The sequence below is a fragment of the Pyrgilauda ruficollis genome, unplaced genomic scaffold, assembly GCF_017590135.1.
Source record: "Pyrgilauda ruficollis isolate IOZ18807 unplaced genomic scaffold, ASM1759013v1 scaffold28, whole genome shotgun sequence".
Lineage (NCBI taxonomy): Eukaryota > Metazoa > Chordata > Aves > Passeriformes > Passeridae > Pyrgilauda > Pyrgilauda ruficollis.
In genome coordinates, this window is record NW_024524155.1 from 8910064 (window position 1) to 8926875 (window position 16812).

At 35.5% G+C, this 16812-nt stretch overlaps 1 protein-coding gene across 3 annotated transcripts in view; it reads right to left on the bottom strand.

Annotated features, from left to right (window-relative positions):
* RPS6KA5 (ribosomal protein S6 kinase A5) overlaps positions 1-16812 on the bottom strand; it is a 68586-nt gene that overhangs the window by 40585 nt on the left and 11189 nt on the right. For 2 of the 3 annotated variants that reach the window (XM_041471903.1, XM_041471902.1), the window contains exons 2-5: positions 16608-16679; positions 5427-5645; positions 1794-1909; positions 878-985 (exon numbers count right to left, since the gene is read on the bottom strand). In XM_041471903.1, coding sequence (XP_041327837.1) covers positions 878-985; positions 1794-1909; positions 5427-5645; positions 16608-16679 — 515 coding nt within the window. Of the gene's footprint in view, positions 1-877; positions 986-1793; positions 1910-5426; positions 5646-16607; positions 16680-16812 lie in introns of those variants that run through there. The other variant, XM_041471904.1, reaches the window with a different exon arrangement.

Sequence of the window (16812 nt, forward strand, 5' to 3'; positions counted from 1 at the left end):
ACTTAGAAGGAATATACTGACATTATCTCTACTACTTCCCTACTTCAGAAAGTAAAATTTAATATCTTTTAAAATGGTCCCTCCAAAATCCTACCACACTCCATTTGAAATGCAAATATTCTAGAGGAAACTACCAGCTATCTATTTTTAGAAAATCCTTCTGCTGCTTCTAACAAAGACTTTTAGATCTGCAGTCCCAGATTACAATACCTAATGAAAGCCAAAAGACATCCATTTTAAAATTTTCTCAGAAGTAAAATCCTGCACACTTTTGACTCTCTAAAGTCTAAAAAGCCTATTTGGAGATAGAACTGTACCTCACAAATAATTAACAGCTAACATCAATAGTCAGAGATCGCTGTGTTAGGTACTATGTACTTACTTAGCAAGAGATAAGCTTTTATCCTAAAAGCTTGCAATTAAGCTTATTAAAAGTGACACAAAGACATGAGAAAAAGACAAGATAATAATACATTAATTATTATTAGCATAAAGAAGAGTCATAGCATACCATTTGCCTAGTCATTCCAATGAATTAGCACAGTCAAGCTTTTTTTTTTAAAAAGCATCTGAAAATGAAAACGAAAGCGACTTCTGAGACTTATGCAGGTCTTTCCCTTTTCATGTCAAGGGCAGCAGAAGAAAGTATGAAAGCTTTTCAGGGAAAACTAGAACAAAGATGTATGACAACAGCGGCAGGCCTAAACCCAATAAACTGAAAGCTCAAAACCAGTAACAGAGACAACTAGATTTTGTTCTATGCTGTAGGAGTCTGGAATGCAGGATTTCCATCCTTTTTAAAAGTGCTTGGTATTTCAATGAGACTTTGTCATGTTGCTCAATTCTGTCCACACTTACTGGAGAGCCAAATACTCACCTCATCAGTAAGAAACTCCTTACTTAGACCAAAGTCTGTCAGCACCACATGGCCATCAGAATCAAGGAGAATATTCTCAAGTTTTATATCCCGATATATAATTCCCAACTGCAAACAGAATATAAGAAAAAGTATTTCCAAACAGTGTAACCTCATCAAGAAACTGCTGCTGAATGCTTTTAAAAATAAAGCCACCGGAATTCACATTATTAAGGTATTTTGACAAATGAAAGTTGCACCTCAAAAGACAATTTTTTAAAGCCTTTGAAGAAATAACTAAAATTACATTAAAAAATCTTAGAAATTACACTGCACATTAATGTCTTAAAATTTCAAGGACATACTGTATATCTCTTGAATGTAAAAATGACCAAATACTTGCTGTTGAGTGCGAAACTCAGCTCTCCTTTCATTAAGAAAGAAAATGGATGCTTCTGTTATACAGTCTAGACATAGACCATACTCACATGCATGCTTCATAATAGTCTACAAATCTACTTATTACTTCTCAGAACTGTAACACTTGTCATGTCTACAGCTGTGCTAGAACCCTACTACTCAGTTGTGTAGAAACAAGGATAACTGAACATTGCAACCCAAAAATGTTCATGTTCACTAGAGATTAGTTTTAGTGACATACACCGGTTCACAAGAATTACTAAAAATGAACAAATCATTTGTCAATAACACTACTCTTCACCCTGCAGGCAAAAAATTGTGGCCTTAATCTGGTGCACAAGGAGGGACACTTCAGTGGGGGTTATTTCTAATTATACAATTAATGTCCCATTACTAGATAAAGTTACTTCCAATTTAAAACAATCTAAAACAATAGTTCGCCTTATTAACTTTATATGATACAAAAAGAACACAGCTGTAAATCCTCAAAATCAGCACCACAGTAAAGTTATTTTACCTTGTGGAGATGTTCAAGTGCCAAAACGATTTCTCCGATGTAAATTTGCACCTCATTTTCTGAGAATTTCTCTCTGTGTGAAAGATGAGTAAACAGTTCTCCTCCATTTATATAGTCTAAAAAATAGAACACAGAACCTTATAATTTCACTTTCTGACAATTTTATTTTCTTATTGGAATATTATTAGGTACTTTGTAAGCTATTTAGTAACACATTCTACTATCAGATGCTTTTCCTTAATTGTAATTCACTAATATTTCACCACAATATTCAATTTCTTTCTTAGAGAACTGAAGAAAGAACAAGACCCACTTCTGAATAACCATCAGAACCATAAAAAAGCCTCAACTATTCCTAAATTATAAATATGTTTTTATCATAAAATCAGTCTTTTAATTATTTAGGAATATGAAAAGAAAGAAGCACAAATCATACCTACTAACAGAACCCTTGTAGAATCTTATGAAATAATCTGATGAGCAACAAGGCAGACTAACACAAAGAAAAGCAATTCAAAAAACAGGTATTAGGGGAAACAATCAGCTATGGACAACTACAAAATTTTCCCTTCACAAGGGAAACCTTGATAGCAAAACTTACTGCAGGAGGTTATTTCCACATACACTCCCTCATGGAAACCACAGTTTCATTCTTTGCAGGCTATGACACAAGGATTTTCCCACAGTAAAGGAGAGGGAAAAAAAATATTACAACAGAGCTCCACTGTAACACAAACATATTTTAGAGGTAGAGCTGTTTATGATAGCAGTGTACATTACAGCCATTAATTTGCAATCTCACATACCCCATTATTGTATTTGACATCCACGTATACAGAGCAGGGAACGTGCACCAAAAAAATCTTACTCGGTATTTTCTTGAATATTGTTTCTATAGATTTGTTGGTATGAAACACAAATCCATAAAAGGGGTCTGATCCTATTTTAAATTAATAGTTTGAAGGACAAAGCACATAAACAAATTACACTTATTCTGATCTCTCTCTACTCTTCAGATCTCCAGTTCTCTCTTTGAAAAGGAATATTAGTGGAATCAAACAACGTGAGAAGCATTATTAATCTAGACCAGCAAGCAGATTAAAAAGATTTAATGGAGTATAAATAACCCACATTTTACAATTGTTTCCTTCTTTAAAAAAACTTTAACAGGTAGAAAAAGGTAACAGAAAAAATTTTTAAAATATTTCTAGCCAGAACGACTAATCTAGAAGGGAAGCACTGAATTGCCATGGAATCACTGAATTGTTCTAAGGACTGTGACAGACCCAAACCAAAGCTGCCACAAGGAGCAGCACAACAAGCTTAATTATATCCAGGTTGTAACACTAACCACAGCCCAACGAAACAAACAGCCTTCAAATTCTTGGTGCAAGATCAAATGCATCAATGGCACAATGGAAAAAAATGGTTACTTCAGGATAAACTCCACCTGACAGTTCAGATTATTTAGCTATTTTTTAAAGTATTAGACATTTAACCTTGTGTGCCAAGTTCTGTATAGAATTGATGGTACTCACATGGATACAACACTTGGTTTGTTCCATATAGTTCAAAGCCAACATAAAAATTGGAATCAAATCCCAACTCTGTTTTCTGGAAATGTGGCAGAAATGCAGCTGCATGTCTGTACTTGATTCAGTCTAAATTCATACAGCTATGCAATCTGACAGCATGAAGAACTGTACTAAATATTGCACTGAGGCTCCAATTCTAAGACCTCTAAAAACTAAAATGGCAGGTAGCTCACACACCAAATTCAGCCAAGTACAAAAACAAGACAAATACTGTTTTCCTCCCAAAATCCAGAAGCCTCTGAAACACTTAAATTCCAAAACTAAAGTGATTTACACAGACGTATATAATTAGACACGAAAAACTTGTAACAAACAGTTTGGACCTTTTCCCCTCGGGGAGGGTGTGAAGCCCAGTTGATTTATAAAGTAGCTTTACATAACGTTAAGGAGGAAAAAATTTCACTGTCACAGAAAGTTATTAAAAGATATTTTTAAACTAATTATTCCTACTTTCTGCTGAAAATGGAGGAAAAAAAATTACCTTTTTGGCCCAAACAGATATGCTGAGGATGGATGAAAAAGAAAAACCAAAACAAAAGGCTGTAATTTTATCTTAGCTATGAACTTCTTGCTTGAAACATCACCTCAACATTGCATTATGGTGGACACATGCCCTGTCTGCACTACCTGCTGCTACTCAGCATTCTTCAGAACTACTGGGCTTGCTCCTTTTTGACTCTTACGAGAATATAATATAAAGCTTTTAACTTTCTTTCATACAAGAGGCTTTTACAGCCTTCTAAGTATGCTTATCACCTAAACTTCCCCTCTACCATGTATTTATTTTTAGGCAACTACATCTGTCTCAGGATTTTTTTTGTTTGGGTTTCCCCACTGCCTTTTTTTTTTTTTTTAATGGGATTTAAGGTGCATTTTAGCAAGAAAATACCTAGACTTAAAGAATGGTTCCATAATATTTATAATAAATGTTCACATTTTCTCTCATTTAATATTTCGATTTTTTTCCCAAACTGTTAGTCAATAAGTTTAAATAAAGTATAAATTTCAAAACCTTAATTATTATAACAGATACCATCAAGGAATCACAAAGATATCAATATATTTCTAACTATTTGTTTGTGACAAACTTTTATGTATTTCTTTAATGTCCTAGACAGAGGAATATAGAAGAAATTATATTACAATTTTCAACTCTCATTTTTGAAAGGAGTTTAGTGAACACTCCACTTCAGTTCTACATATTTATTATTTCACTGTAATATATGAAACTAAGGTATGTGCATAGAAGACCTTCCTAAGAATTGACAGCTAGAGGTGCAGATTCATTTAACATGAATAAAATTTTGCTAATTTGATGTAAATCAGACTGTTAATAAAAGTTAAAAAAATTGAAGTTACAGATAAAAAGGAATACAAAACTTGCTCTTCAATTAGAAGACAGTTTACTTCCTCAAACATTTCACTAGAGAAGCATATTATGAAACCAAGCCTTAAATTAATAATTCATTTTACAATTCTTTTAAAATACTCTATGTAAGAAGGTTTTAAGAATTGCTGGCAATTTTCTTACAAATACATCTCATACCCCAAACACTAAAATTTGCTGCTAATCTGAAAGGTAGAAATATTTCTAAAATTAGCATAGTACCGAACCTTGTGAACAAGCTCCACTTTCAGCACAGAAATGTGTGATTTTTGACTGTCTCTTAGCACCCAAAAATTTAAACATGCAGGTATCTCAATATTCAAAGATCAAATTATCTCATAACAAAACGATTAACAAAGCAAATGCTTCCAGGTCATTGATGAATATAATATACTTTTTTTGCTGCACACAAGTCACAGATAACCACTATCCTCTCCAAGTCAAAGTAGCACACTCAAGCTCAAACAGGAAAACCACAAACACAGACACTGTTGAAGATTAACAGTATTTTACTTCCTATGCTTTCTCATGCAATCTCCAAACACACTAGACTTTAGACCACATTAAAAAACCCTTACAAAACATTGAGATAAAAGGGCCCCCTTTTTTTTTTTTTTTTTTTCATAGAACTTGATTCTGAAGAGTACTCACCTAAAATGAGATGAAGCTTTGTATCTGTCTGGAAGGCATAATGTAACGTGACCAAAAACGGTGATTGCCTAATGTGCTCCAAGACTTGTCGTTCTGTCCTTGTGTGCTCAGTTGTTTTGGCTTTTTGAACTATTGTTGCTTTCTTCAATACTTTCATGGCATACAGTTTTCCAGCATCGTGGCCGCTTACTTTCCTCACTAGGAATACTTTTCCGTAGGCTTAAAAATTGGGGAGAAAAAAAATCCCAAAAACAAAGAAAAGAAAGAAAAAAAGAGACAAAAACCACAAGTTACCTACTTGTACTACAGATCTGGCTGATGCCATTATTACTTTCAGTTACTCATTGTTATAGCGGACAGTAATCACTCAGGCTAAAAATCTACTAAAACACTTTTCCTCTTTCACATTGACCTCATCTGAGCAAAATTTCAAACAAATGAGCTTCATAAGTGAACACTGCAAGAGTGGTAAAAGCAATTAACTTCTTCAGTATTTAAAAACAATTTTAAAAGCTGATGATTTCATCCTTTGTAATAACTTAAAACATCCATACCTAGAATTAAGCAAGAGTTCTGAGTAAGAGATGCTATTTTTTGTTCTCAAAATAGTCTGCTCATATTTGCACAACTCATATACTTTCATTACTGGTTTTATAACACTGAAGTTACAAAAACCTGTAGAAAAACCAATGACTTCTTCCCATCAGCATTTCATACATAGGAGTTTTCTGAGGCTCTCATACTGGACTTAAAAGGACTCCTGAGAATGCTACATAAATAAATTTTTTATCTTTACCAGGCAAACCTGTAGAAACAGTAAAGGTTAGAATTAGTGTGCAGTTGCTGGGCCAAGATCTCACTGCAATTACAGAGATATGGTGGGGTATCTTGCATAACTGGAATACTGTCATGGATGGCTACATACTTTTTAGGAAAGAGGCCAGAAAGGCAAGGTGGTGGAGTTCTCTTTATGCAAGACAGCAACCAAAATGTATCAAGCTTTGCCTAGGGGTGGACGAAGGAGCCAAGAGCTTATGGATAACAATTCAGGGATAGGCTAAAATGGGTGTTACTGTTATGGGTGTTTACTACAGGCCAGCTGATTAGTAGGAAGTAGATGAGGCCTTCCACAGACAGCAGGAAGAAGCTGTCACCAGCACAGGCCCACAGTTCTCATAACCACCCCTACAGCTACTGGAAAGGCATCATAGCTTGGCACATCGGAGCCCAGGAGGTTCCTGCAGAGCACTGATAACTTTGACATAGATGGTGGGGAAGCCCACTAGGAGAGATGTATTGCTGGACCTTGTATTAAGAAAACAAAAAAGGACTGGTTGGGGATGTGATGGCTGGAGGCAGCTTTGACTGCAGTGTCCAGGAGATGGTGGAGTTCAGGATTCTGCATGGAAGAAGTACGGCAGTAAGTAGGATTATAGCCCTGGACTTCAGGAAAAATAACTCTGGCACCAATCTTCAAGGGCCTACTTGGAGGAATCTCATAGGTTAGGTGTCTAGAAGGTAGGATGGGTCCAGGAGAGATGGTGAATATTCAAGTAGCACTTCCCTCTATGCTTAGGATCAGGACATCCCTGTGAATAAGACATTAAGCAAAGGGGGGCTGGAAACCTGAAAGGATGGGCAAGGCACTTCTGGCAAAAATCAGACAGAATAAGGAAGTTTACAGAATGTGGAAAAAGGGTCAGGCCACTTAGGAAGAATACAGGAATATTGTCAGAGTATGGCAGCTACGTGTCAAGGAAAGCAAAGGTCCACTTGGAATTAAATCTGTCAAGGGATATCAAGGACAAGAGGGGCTTCTTCAAGGATGTCAGTAGCAAAAGGAAGACTTAGGCAAATGTGGGCTCACTGCCCAATGAAGTAGGTGCCCTGGTGACAAAAGGTACAGAGAAAGCTGAGTTACCAAACACCTTTTCTTCTTACTCACTGCTAAGGCTGGCCCTCAGGAATCCCAGGCCCTGGGGGCTTTCCCTTGGTTGAAGATAGGGTTAGACAAACCTGACACCCACAAATTCATGAGCCCTGGAGGGATTCACCCATGAGTGCTGAGGGATTTAGCAGATGTTAGTGCTAGACCACTCTCTATCGTCTTCGAAGGGTCATGGAGAACAGGAAAGGCTCCTGAGGACTGAAGAAAAGCCAATACCACACCAGTCTTCAAAAAGCGTAAGAAAGAAGACCCAGGAAACCATAGGCCAAGCAGCCTCACCTTCATCCTTGGAAAGGTGATGGAACACCTATATATGCATGTGGAGGAAAAGAAGGTTATCAGGAATAGCAAACATGGATGCACCAAGGGGAAATCATGCTTGAACAATCTGGCATCCTTCTATGAAGAATGAGATATAAACATGATTACAGAACTGCAGTACTTCTTCTGTGAAATAAGACGAAGCCTATTTCTTCTCCTCTTTAACATGGAGAAGACTGAGAGGGGATCTCATCAATGCATACAAATATTTTATAGACAGATGTCAAGAGGATGGGGTCACACTCCTTTCAATAGTGCTCAGCAACAGGGTAAGAGGCAACCCACACAAACTGGAAAACATGAAGTTCCATAAGAATATGAGGATAAACCTCTTTGAGTGTGACAGAACACTGGAACAGGCTACCTGGAAAGGCTGTGGAGTCTCCAACTCTGGAGCTATTCAAAACCCACTTGCACACAATTCCATGCAACATGTTCTGGGTTAACCTGCTTTAGCAGAGGGGTTGGACTAAGTGGCCTCCAGTGGTCCCTTCCAACCCCAACCATCCTGTGATTCTGTAGTAGACACAACAGGACATTATGTGAAGAAACAACTAGTGTTACTTTTGTAGATGGCAATAGTCATTGCTCAAAGAATCAGGAGAAAGGAACTATGAAATGGCTGACTGATTTAGATCAAGGTACTTAACAAGTTCTCTTACAGAAAAGGTCTTTAAAACACTAAAAGGTTACGAGTGCAAAGGGAGGGAATCCTCTCAAAAACTGAGAGCTATTAGAAGACAAAAAACTAAAAGGTTAAAAACAAACATTCAGACTTTTCAGAGACAGCAAGTCACCACAAGAATTCATCCTGCCTGATTCAGTCATATATGAACAAGTGAGGAAAAAAATTTGCTTGTTTTAATAAATTATCCAATGCAACAGAAATTGAAGCTGACTGCTAAAAACTCTACCACAGTATCAAAATGCTAAGTAGAAGAAAAAATGAAATGACAGAGAAAATTTAAAATAGTAAACATGTAATCCATGTGACGTACCATAATAGCACATAGTGTTAGAACTGAGGAGAGAAAAACACCTGAAGTTACAAAAGACCACCCCAAATAGAATGATAGAAACTTCAAGGAAAGTAACGAAGAAATGACACAAGTGTACCCACACCTTGAACACAAACCCAGAAAACCCTTAGGCTGTGGTAGAAATCTTTCTGTGCTCCTGTCTTGAATGAAGCACACTGTTTTGGTACCTTCTCTGTTCTGTCCCCAAGTACCCTGCTCCCATCAGAAAAAAGAAAGTATAAAACACTAGGAAAGTATAAAAGAACTCCTCTAAACATGAATGGTACTAAACATACTGCCATGTTTTATTTTGCCTGAGGAAGTAGAGTACTTAAGAAGATTCTTACAGAGAATTAAAGAAGAAAAAAATCAAAAACTCTAAGAAGGTCAGTAAAGAACAAATTTTCATTTTTTTCAGAAACAAAATAACTAAGACAACAAATTAAAACATTAGGTATCAGCATTAAAAACTATACAAAGCACACAAACAAATATGCATTTAAGCTGTGGAACTACTGTTACATGATACTGCAGCTGTCAAAAATGCAGATGAATTAGAAAAGATTACATAAATCCCTGAAGGAGAGGAAAGCACAGCAAGTGTTGCCAAACTTTAAAGAGAATCTCTGGCTCAGACAGACCCCAAAGTGTAGGCTGCTACAAGCTCACTAAGGAAACCATCATTGCAAGCCTCTCCTTAAGCCATCATGAGACAGAAAAACTAACCAGCTTATTGTTTTGTCCAACCCTTGTAATTACCTTCACACTACTTTCTCAAAGAGAAATATCTCAAAACTGAAAATACACTGGACAAGTGTATACAGTCCTGAGGTGAGACATTCAAATTTAGTTGGCCTTTAAGAAAGCTATAGCATACAGAGCTCCCAATAAGCATCACGTGTAACTGCAGATTTCTTTCTGGATTTTTTCCAGATGGGTAATTTAGAGTTTTTAACTACCAAATGAAATGTGAGCTTTTTTCCTAGATCTGAGTTCTACTTCAGTGAGTATACAGAACTGACACTGCTCATATACTGAACAATTCTTCCTAAGGAGTTCTTTACCTAACTCGTTGTACCCTAAGGAATCATGCTTCCCTTCTTTACAGAACTCATTATCTGCAAAAAGAGCTTTCATAAAATCTCTTCATAAAATATCTCTCAAGAATGTCAAATAGAGTCAGAAGAGGTGACATCTTTCCATTTTGTGAGATATGCAGGACAGTCTTTTTCAAGATTTTGCATTTTGTGTTGCATTCTCCAACTTTGCAGTTACGAGATCTCAAGCATACATAAGCCAGACTGAATGGTCATCAGCTACTCATCACCAGGGAACGAGAATTTTATCAGAAATGTGGGAGAACATGAAGTTCAATCAAAATGAACAAAAGCCTCATGACTGTAAGTCGGCTACCTGTATCTTTAATCACATTTTATAAAAACATAATAACGCATCTTAGGTGAGAGAATGCAGTACCTACTACAGCTTTTCATGTAGTATCAGAGAAAATTATCTGGTTAGAGTAACAGCTGCAAGAATCTCTAGAAACTATACTTCTGTTGCCATAAAAGACTTTGCAACACAAAACTTTGCCATGGTACAAATTGTTTCTTCAGGAATCTGAAAAGGACTGACAGAATGATGACGATTCTCAGCATTTTTATGAGAATAAATCTTAAGTAGCACTATTTTAATCAAATGACTCATAATATATCCAACACCAGAATCTCTGATAAAACCACAAGAAATTTACTTAAAAGACAACACTGCAAAAGCGATTTATTTGAGTGGCAGCAAGGAGAGAGTACATAAGCTAATTGCAACACTCTCACCTGAAAACTGTACTTTAGTAAAGCCTTTTTAATTTCTCAAAGAGCAACATTTTCATGTTCATTCTCATAAAATCTCATGTACATCTCATCTACTGCCCAGGCAGAAATATTCAGCCAGCAATATATGCCCCATAATGAAACAAACAATCACCAAATACTCACTCCCCAAATTAATTGAAAATACATTGAGTGATGATAGAAAAACTACATACACAGACACAAACTTTGTTAGACTGATCTGACAGCTTAAGAGAAATAAAATAAAAATTTAAAGAATGGTTATCAGCTGTTATGATGACTAAGAGATTTCACACCAGCAATTTATACCAAATTTGCACTCAATTAGTGAGATAGAAAAATATAATTGGGTGCCAAAACTTCCCTTTTACTACTGCCCTTTCCATGAATACAAATTCATAGTAATATATCATAAGTATATATAAGCATACATATAAGTATAGTTAAACATAATTATATATATATAAATATTTATATTCATAGTAATACATATCATTCTAAGTAACAATTCAGCAGGTCATCAGAACAGTCTAAAATACACACCTGCTGAAAGACAATGAGTTAAAACTATGAAGTGTTCTTTGCTTCTTTCTTCTTTCTGTACAAATGCAAGCACATTAAGGCATTGCATCACACCAGCTGATTCTTACAGAGAAAAAGGAGCACCATTCTATTGTTTATAGCACGCTGGATGGTTCCTGTGGACTCCTAAATTCATCAAAACTTTACACTTGCATCCATAATTTTTTAATTAATCTTTTCAAGTGCTTATATAAACAACACCTCTTTATTAAAACACTTTTTTTATTGTCAGTGTAAGAATAATCATGAGACTACAAAGGAAAAGGCTCAGAGGTACAAAATATTTAAGGATTTGAATAAATTTCATTGTATTTTTGCACGACATATACCTAATGACATCTTTGCTCTGCAACTTGGATTTAAGGAATTTGGAGGCAGAACTCTTACTAGTATCAGTCCATATGAATTAAAAATTGGGATATGACAAAGTTACAACAGCATATAGCTCTAGCAGATAAAAATGGGGGGTAAAGCAAACAGAAACCGTAACAAACCTCAAATAACAGCATTCTAAATATTTCCAATTTATTGTCTATGAGCAATCTGTTAAAAACAAGGCATTCTCTGTCATCTTTCCTTAGATCTCAGATAGGCAAGAATCATTAATGGAATTTTTTCAACATTATTATTTACTCCTAGAATAAATTCTCTCTCCCATTAAACAAGTGAGTGATGATTAATATGAAAGGCAAAAAGTGACAGGAGAGGGTAAGTTGCATCTTAAAATGTACTTTATGTCAGCATTTTACTTTTGGGGTTTTTTTTAAGGTAAATTTATTACAGTAAATAGTTAAGGTAGACAATACATGCCTAATTTTTTTTTGTTGTTAATTTTTAAAGGATGTCAGTTTTTAGAAGGGAGCTCTCAAATGCAAGACAATCTACCACTGGATATTGATACCCATTAGTTTTTAGTTATTAAAAAAATTAAGGTAATTCATTTTCTTCAAAAAATTTTTAAAGGTACTGCACACCACTAAAGTTTGATGAAGTCAGAACAACCAAGAACTGCCTGGGATCATGATCTTACTTTCTCCTTTCCTTCTTAAACGTAAGGCTTTTTTTGCTATTTTCTCTGGCATTAGTTCCAATAAGAATCTTTGCTATTGATCTCCAATTTAATGTACAGATTTTTTCAGAATTCTCTGGTGTGTGAAAGGGAAAAATTTGTCCAGGCTCTTGGATTGAACACAGCCCCCTCTTTTCAGTCTGTTCTTCATGCAGAAAACCAATTTTTTCATTTCCAAACCCTGTCTCCAATTAGCCATCCCACCTACCATTCAGTATACATTCTAGCTGTCCTCAGCAGAAACTGAAGTAAAATATTTAATTGCAGTTTGGAATTATTTTTAGACACTCACTAATTCTGTTTCACTCTGCTGAGCACAGTATCCCCATTTCTTTCTTTTTCCTCCTTTTATGAGAGAATATATTTTCTTCAATATGCTTTGAAGGAACTAACTTCATTTCACAGCCTTAACCTTCTCAAAATACTTTCTGACCTCTTAGATGAAACTTCCCTATATCTTCTTGTATAACAAGACTTTTGAGATGGTTATTTAAATCTGACATTCATCCCACTAATTTTGTTCCCTTCATACAAATAAATCCTTCAGCTACTAAGGATCTTCTACATATAAGGTGAATATCCTTCCCACATAAGCACTTAAATCCAGAAGAGCACATATAAAACATTCTCTCATATATGGTAGATAGATTCTTGTTTCTCATTATTGTTAGTCTTCATTAGTGGATTGTAGTTCCAAAGGTAGAATGGATTATAAGTGCACATGCTCAAGAACCAATTGTATTGTCTCTTTTTAACCACAGTTGAAAGAGTGAACTAAAGTGGCATTTATTAAAGTTCAGTATAAAAAAGGAATAATCCATTGGTAGGAAAATGTATGAACCAGAATGCACTCTACAGTGTTTTTCTTGTTTTAAAAACACATTTTCAAAGAATGAAGCAAATAAGCCAAGTGGTTAAAAAACATTTTCAAAGAATGAAGCAAATAAGCCAAGTGGGCGTGCATAAATCAACACAGCCACCTTCTCCTGTTGTTCCTTTCCTGGCTTTGGGAAGCAATTAGATTACTTTGCTGAAAAGTAACCTTCTTCTACAGAATAGACTCTAGTTTTCTTTGTCACAGGGAAAAAAGCTTTAACTAAGTAGGAGGGACAAGCTGGATGCACAAACATGGACAAGAAATCTGAAAATTCCTTATTAGCAAGGCTATAACAGTAACAGAAAGAGAAAAGGATTTACCCAATTTTCAATATACTACGCAGGATACTGACTAGAACATGGGCCAGTCAGAAGTCAAGCCAGTAACAGTTTGTTCCCAAAGCAACAAGTACACTATTGATACCTTCATTAACAGTGTCATGTCTTTCATTTTACTGATGTAAAGTGCTACTCATTTCTTCAATTAATGAGTTTATTCTATTACTACCCCCTTAATGCAACATAAAAGGACCCAACTCAGACTTTTGCTTTCTTGTCTTCGCACTGAGACTCAGGTCAAAAGAAGAAAGCATATAGTATGATATAATTTTATACCAAAAAGCAAAATATAACAAGCATGCTTCCAATTGAGTGTATATATTAGAAGAAAACAGACAAAAGAATGTAAGAAAGCAATTCAAATAAAGAAAATAGTAAGTATGAAATTATGCTTAGCCATAGCATGAAAAAAGTTATAACAAAAAATGGCTTCCACAGGAGAAAAATCAGCACACACAGATACTATTTCTAATAATCTTAAATGTTTGTATTTTTAAAACGTAAAGCATAAAAATGAAGATTTAAATAAACCTTCACTGCTGTTACCTGAAAAGAATCACCGCTGAGTCTGTAAGAAACTATCACAATTACATATCCTTAAGCAAGGTGTCATTTAATTTAACATGTTTTAAGTATCTTCTGTGGTTGTTCCAGTTGCTTCATTGTAGAATATTGTATTTAAAATATTGTAATTAGTTTCAACAGCATCTACAGTCATCACTTAATGTAACTGCGAGGTTTCAACACATTCTCCTTGCATTAGATCGATTAAGTATTGGTTTGAAAACACTGCATGCTGCGTAACTCCACAGTAAAGCATTTTAAAACAGCATCACATTCTTATTGAGCATTAGTTACAGCTCACACGAGGATAAAGCTTTCACTGCCAGAGTAAAGGTGGCTTTTCTCTATTTGCTTATAGCAATGACCAGAATGTTTCTCAAGTTAGGAAATTAAACTTCATCAGCAAGAACATCTTAGGAAGGTTGCAGAATCTCTGCTACTGGAGGCTTTTAAGAATGAATCACCACCAGGGGTGATGCATGTATAACTGACTGTGTCTTGGGCCAAGCAATTAAGGGACCTCTTTCAGGTCCAACCTCCTCAGAATCCTGTTTTCAGCAACTCTGCGTGGCAGCAAACATTGCCAGCGGACAGACGGTCACTTACCAAAGCAAAGAGAACTACTCCATTCTGATCAGGTCACTGGCATTTAATGCCATCTAGTAATTAGCAAGCAGCAACCTCTGACATATCTAGTGCATGAGTCTTAGCTATCATAGGCTTGAGACTGAACAAAGCTTCTTGACTGCCCTCATGGTCTAGATTTCTGAAGCAAAAACCGCAGGCTATGAGCAAAACTGCACATCAAAAAAAGTGGGAAAAAAACAAAAAACCAAACAACACAACAAATGCCAACTACTCCTCCTACAAATGCCATTCCAGGATACCCAAGGAATCCTTGGAATCCTAAAGCTTGAGGAATCTTTTATATTAGACAAAGAGTAGATTATCTTAGACAAAAGACATTTCTGGAGCAGCAAGACTACTAGAACAGGATGAAGTCAGACAGGCATGCTTACTCGACTTCTTTTTTTTACTTCACACACACAGGATCAACCCCACTGTCAACCCACTGAAGCAGCCTTTTCTGAAGGGGGTCCCTCAAAAATTATCCTGTTAACTTGAGTGAATAGAATAGCTTCGCACTGCAAGACTAACAAATACCTGCTATGGTTAAGAGTATTCCAGGCCAAGAAAAATTTGGCCAATCTGTTCATGAAGAAAAGAAGGCATGGGAAGTAGCAATGAATGACTGACAATAGCTAAACAGTAAGACAGGCTATTTCAGAGGTACTGCCTAAAGACAAGAGAAGGTCAGGCTACTACTAGTCTGAACTTGTGAACTCACCAATTTACTTTGTACCCCAAATGCAGTAGTTGTAATACTAGTGTGATCTCAGACCAATGGCAAAGGTAACAGAGACAAAATTCAAAAAATTTACAAATCCAGCCAATGTTTCCATCAGCAGGAGAGAAAGACACCCTCACATAAATGTATAATTGTTTATAATTTCATTTTTGTCAACCCCACTCAGATTCACACTGACTATTTCAGAAAATCATGATTGCTTCTACCTAGGAATATGCAACATTTATTTATGAATATTAAAGCTTCCTTGTATCTACCTCTAACTATTTAAATTTAACAGCAAGGTTTCAATTTTTTAGCATGTTAAATTTAAACTTCAAAAACCTTACTTCAGAAACAGAAAAATATCCTCTCAGGTGATTTAACAGCTTAATTAATTTCTAAAAGAATCTATATGAATTACAGCCTCACTGCCAGCTATTAAAGGCTGATAACACCCAAAATTTTAATATCATTTAACTAGCATAAAACTGCTGGAGACCTTGATGATAGTCCACACTCATGATTACCCCAATCTACTCAACAATGCATCTGACTTAGTACTGACCAAAGAATAAAAAAGCATAAACACCCTAAAAAGAATAAAAGTCATTACTTTTGTCTGCATATGGGGCTGTGTGTCCCTTTAGCAAAGGAGAAACAAAGGTTTCTTGTTCAAGACCATCAGTAATCCTACAACATGCTAAAAATCCCTAACATTGTACTGAAACCCACAATACAGCAATGAACATTATCAGTCTTAAAAAATACTGGGATCTGACTAGGACAGAGTTATGGAGCCAACGGCAACCCTAAAATGGATTAGTTAAAAAATGGAGCATCTTATTAAATAATGTATTAAAATTACTGTTTTTTTTCCCAAACACACTCTGAAAACTTAACATAATTATCAAGATGATGTCTTAACACAGACTAGGTTTTTCACAAACTATATTAAATTGTCACAAATTTTCAACCATATGTTTTCTTTTTTCCAAAAAAACTGCATCTTCAAAAGTGCTGTGCTACAACATGTGACCTCCATAACATGTGACCTCCATAACATAAAATTATATGGTCACATGCTACAACATGTGACCATATAATTTTGCATATCTATTAAAAAAATTGAAAAAAATATGCTATGCAATACGAAAGTGCTATCTTCCTAAAGAATGTTCCAATTACCAAAACCTCAGCAAGAAAACAAAATTATATATAAGACTAATGCTTCCAACATTTAACTTAAAATTAGTGCATCTTACCCCCTGTTCCAAGAACTTTCAGGAGCTCAAAGTTTTCAATGCCAACTTTCTCTGCATGGCCTGTCAGATTTGCTGAAAAGAAAAAAAAAATCACATCAGATATGTAGTACACCAAAACACCACTCTAACATCTTACTACCGCCCCAGTAAAACCAAGCTAGCAGTTGAATTAAATAAGCAGTGCTAAGAAGACATCCCAATTTCA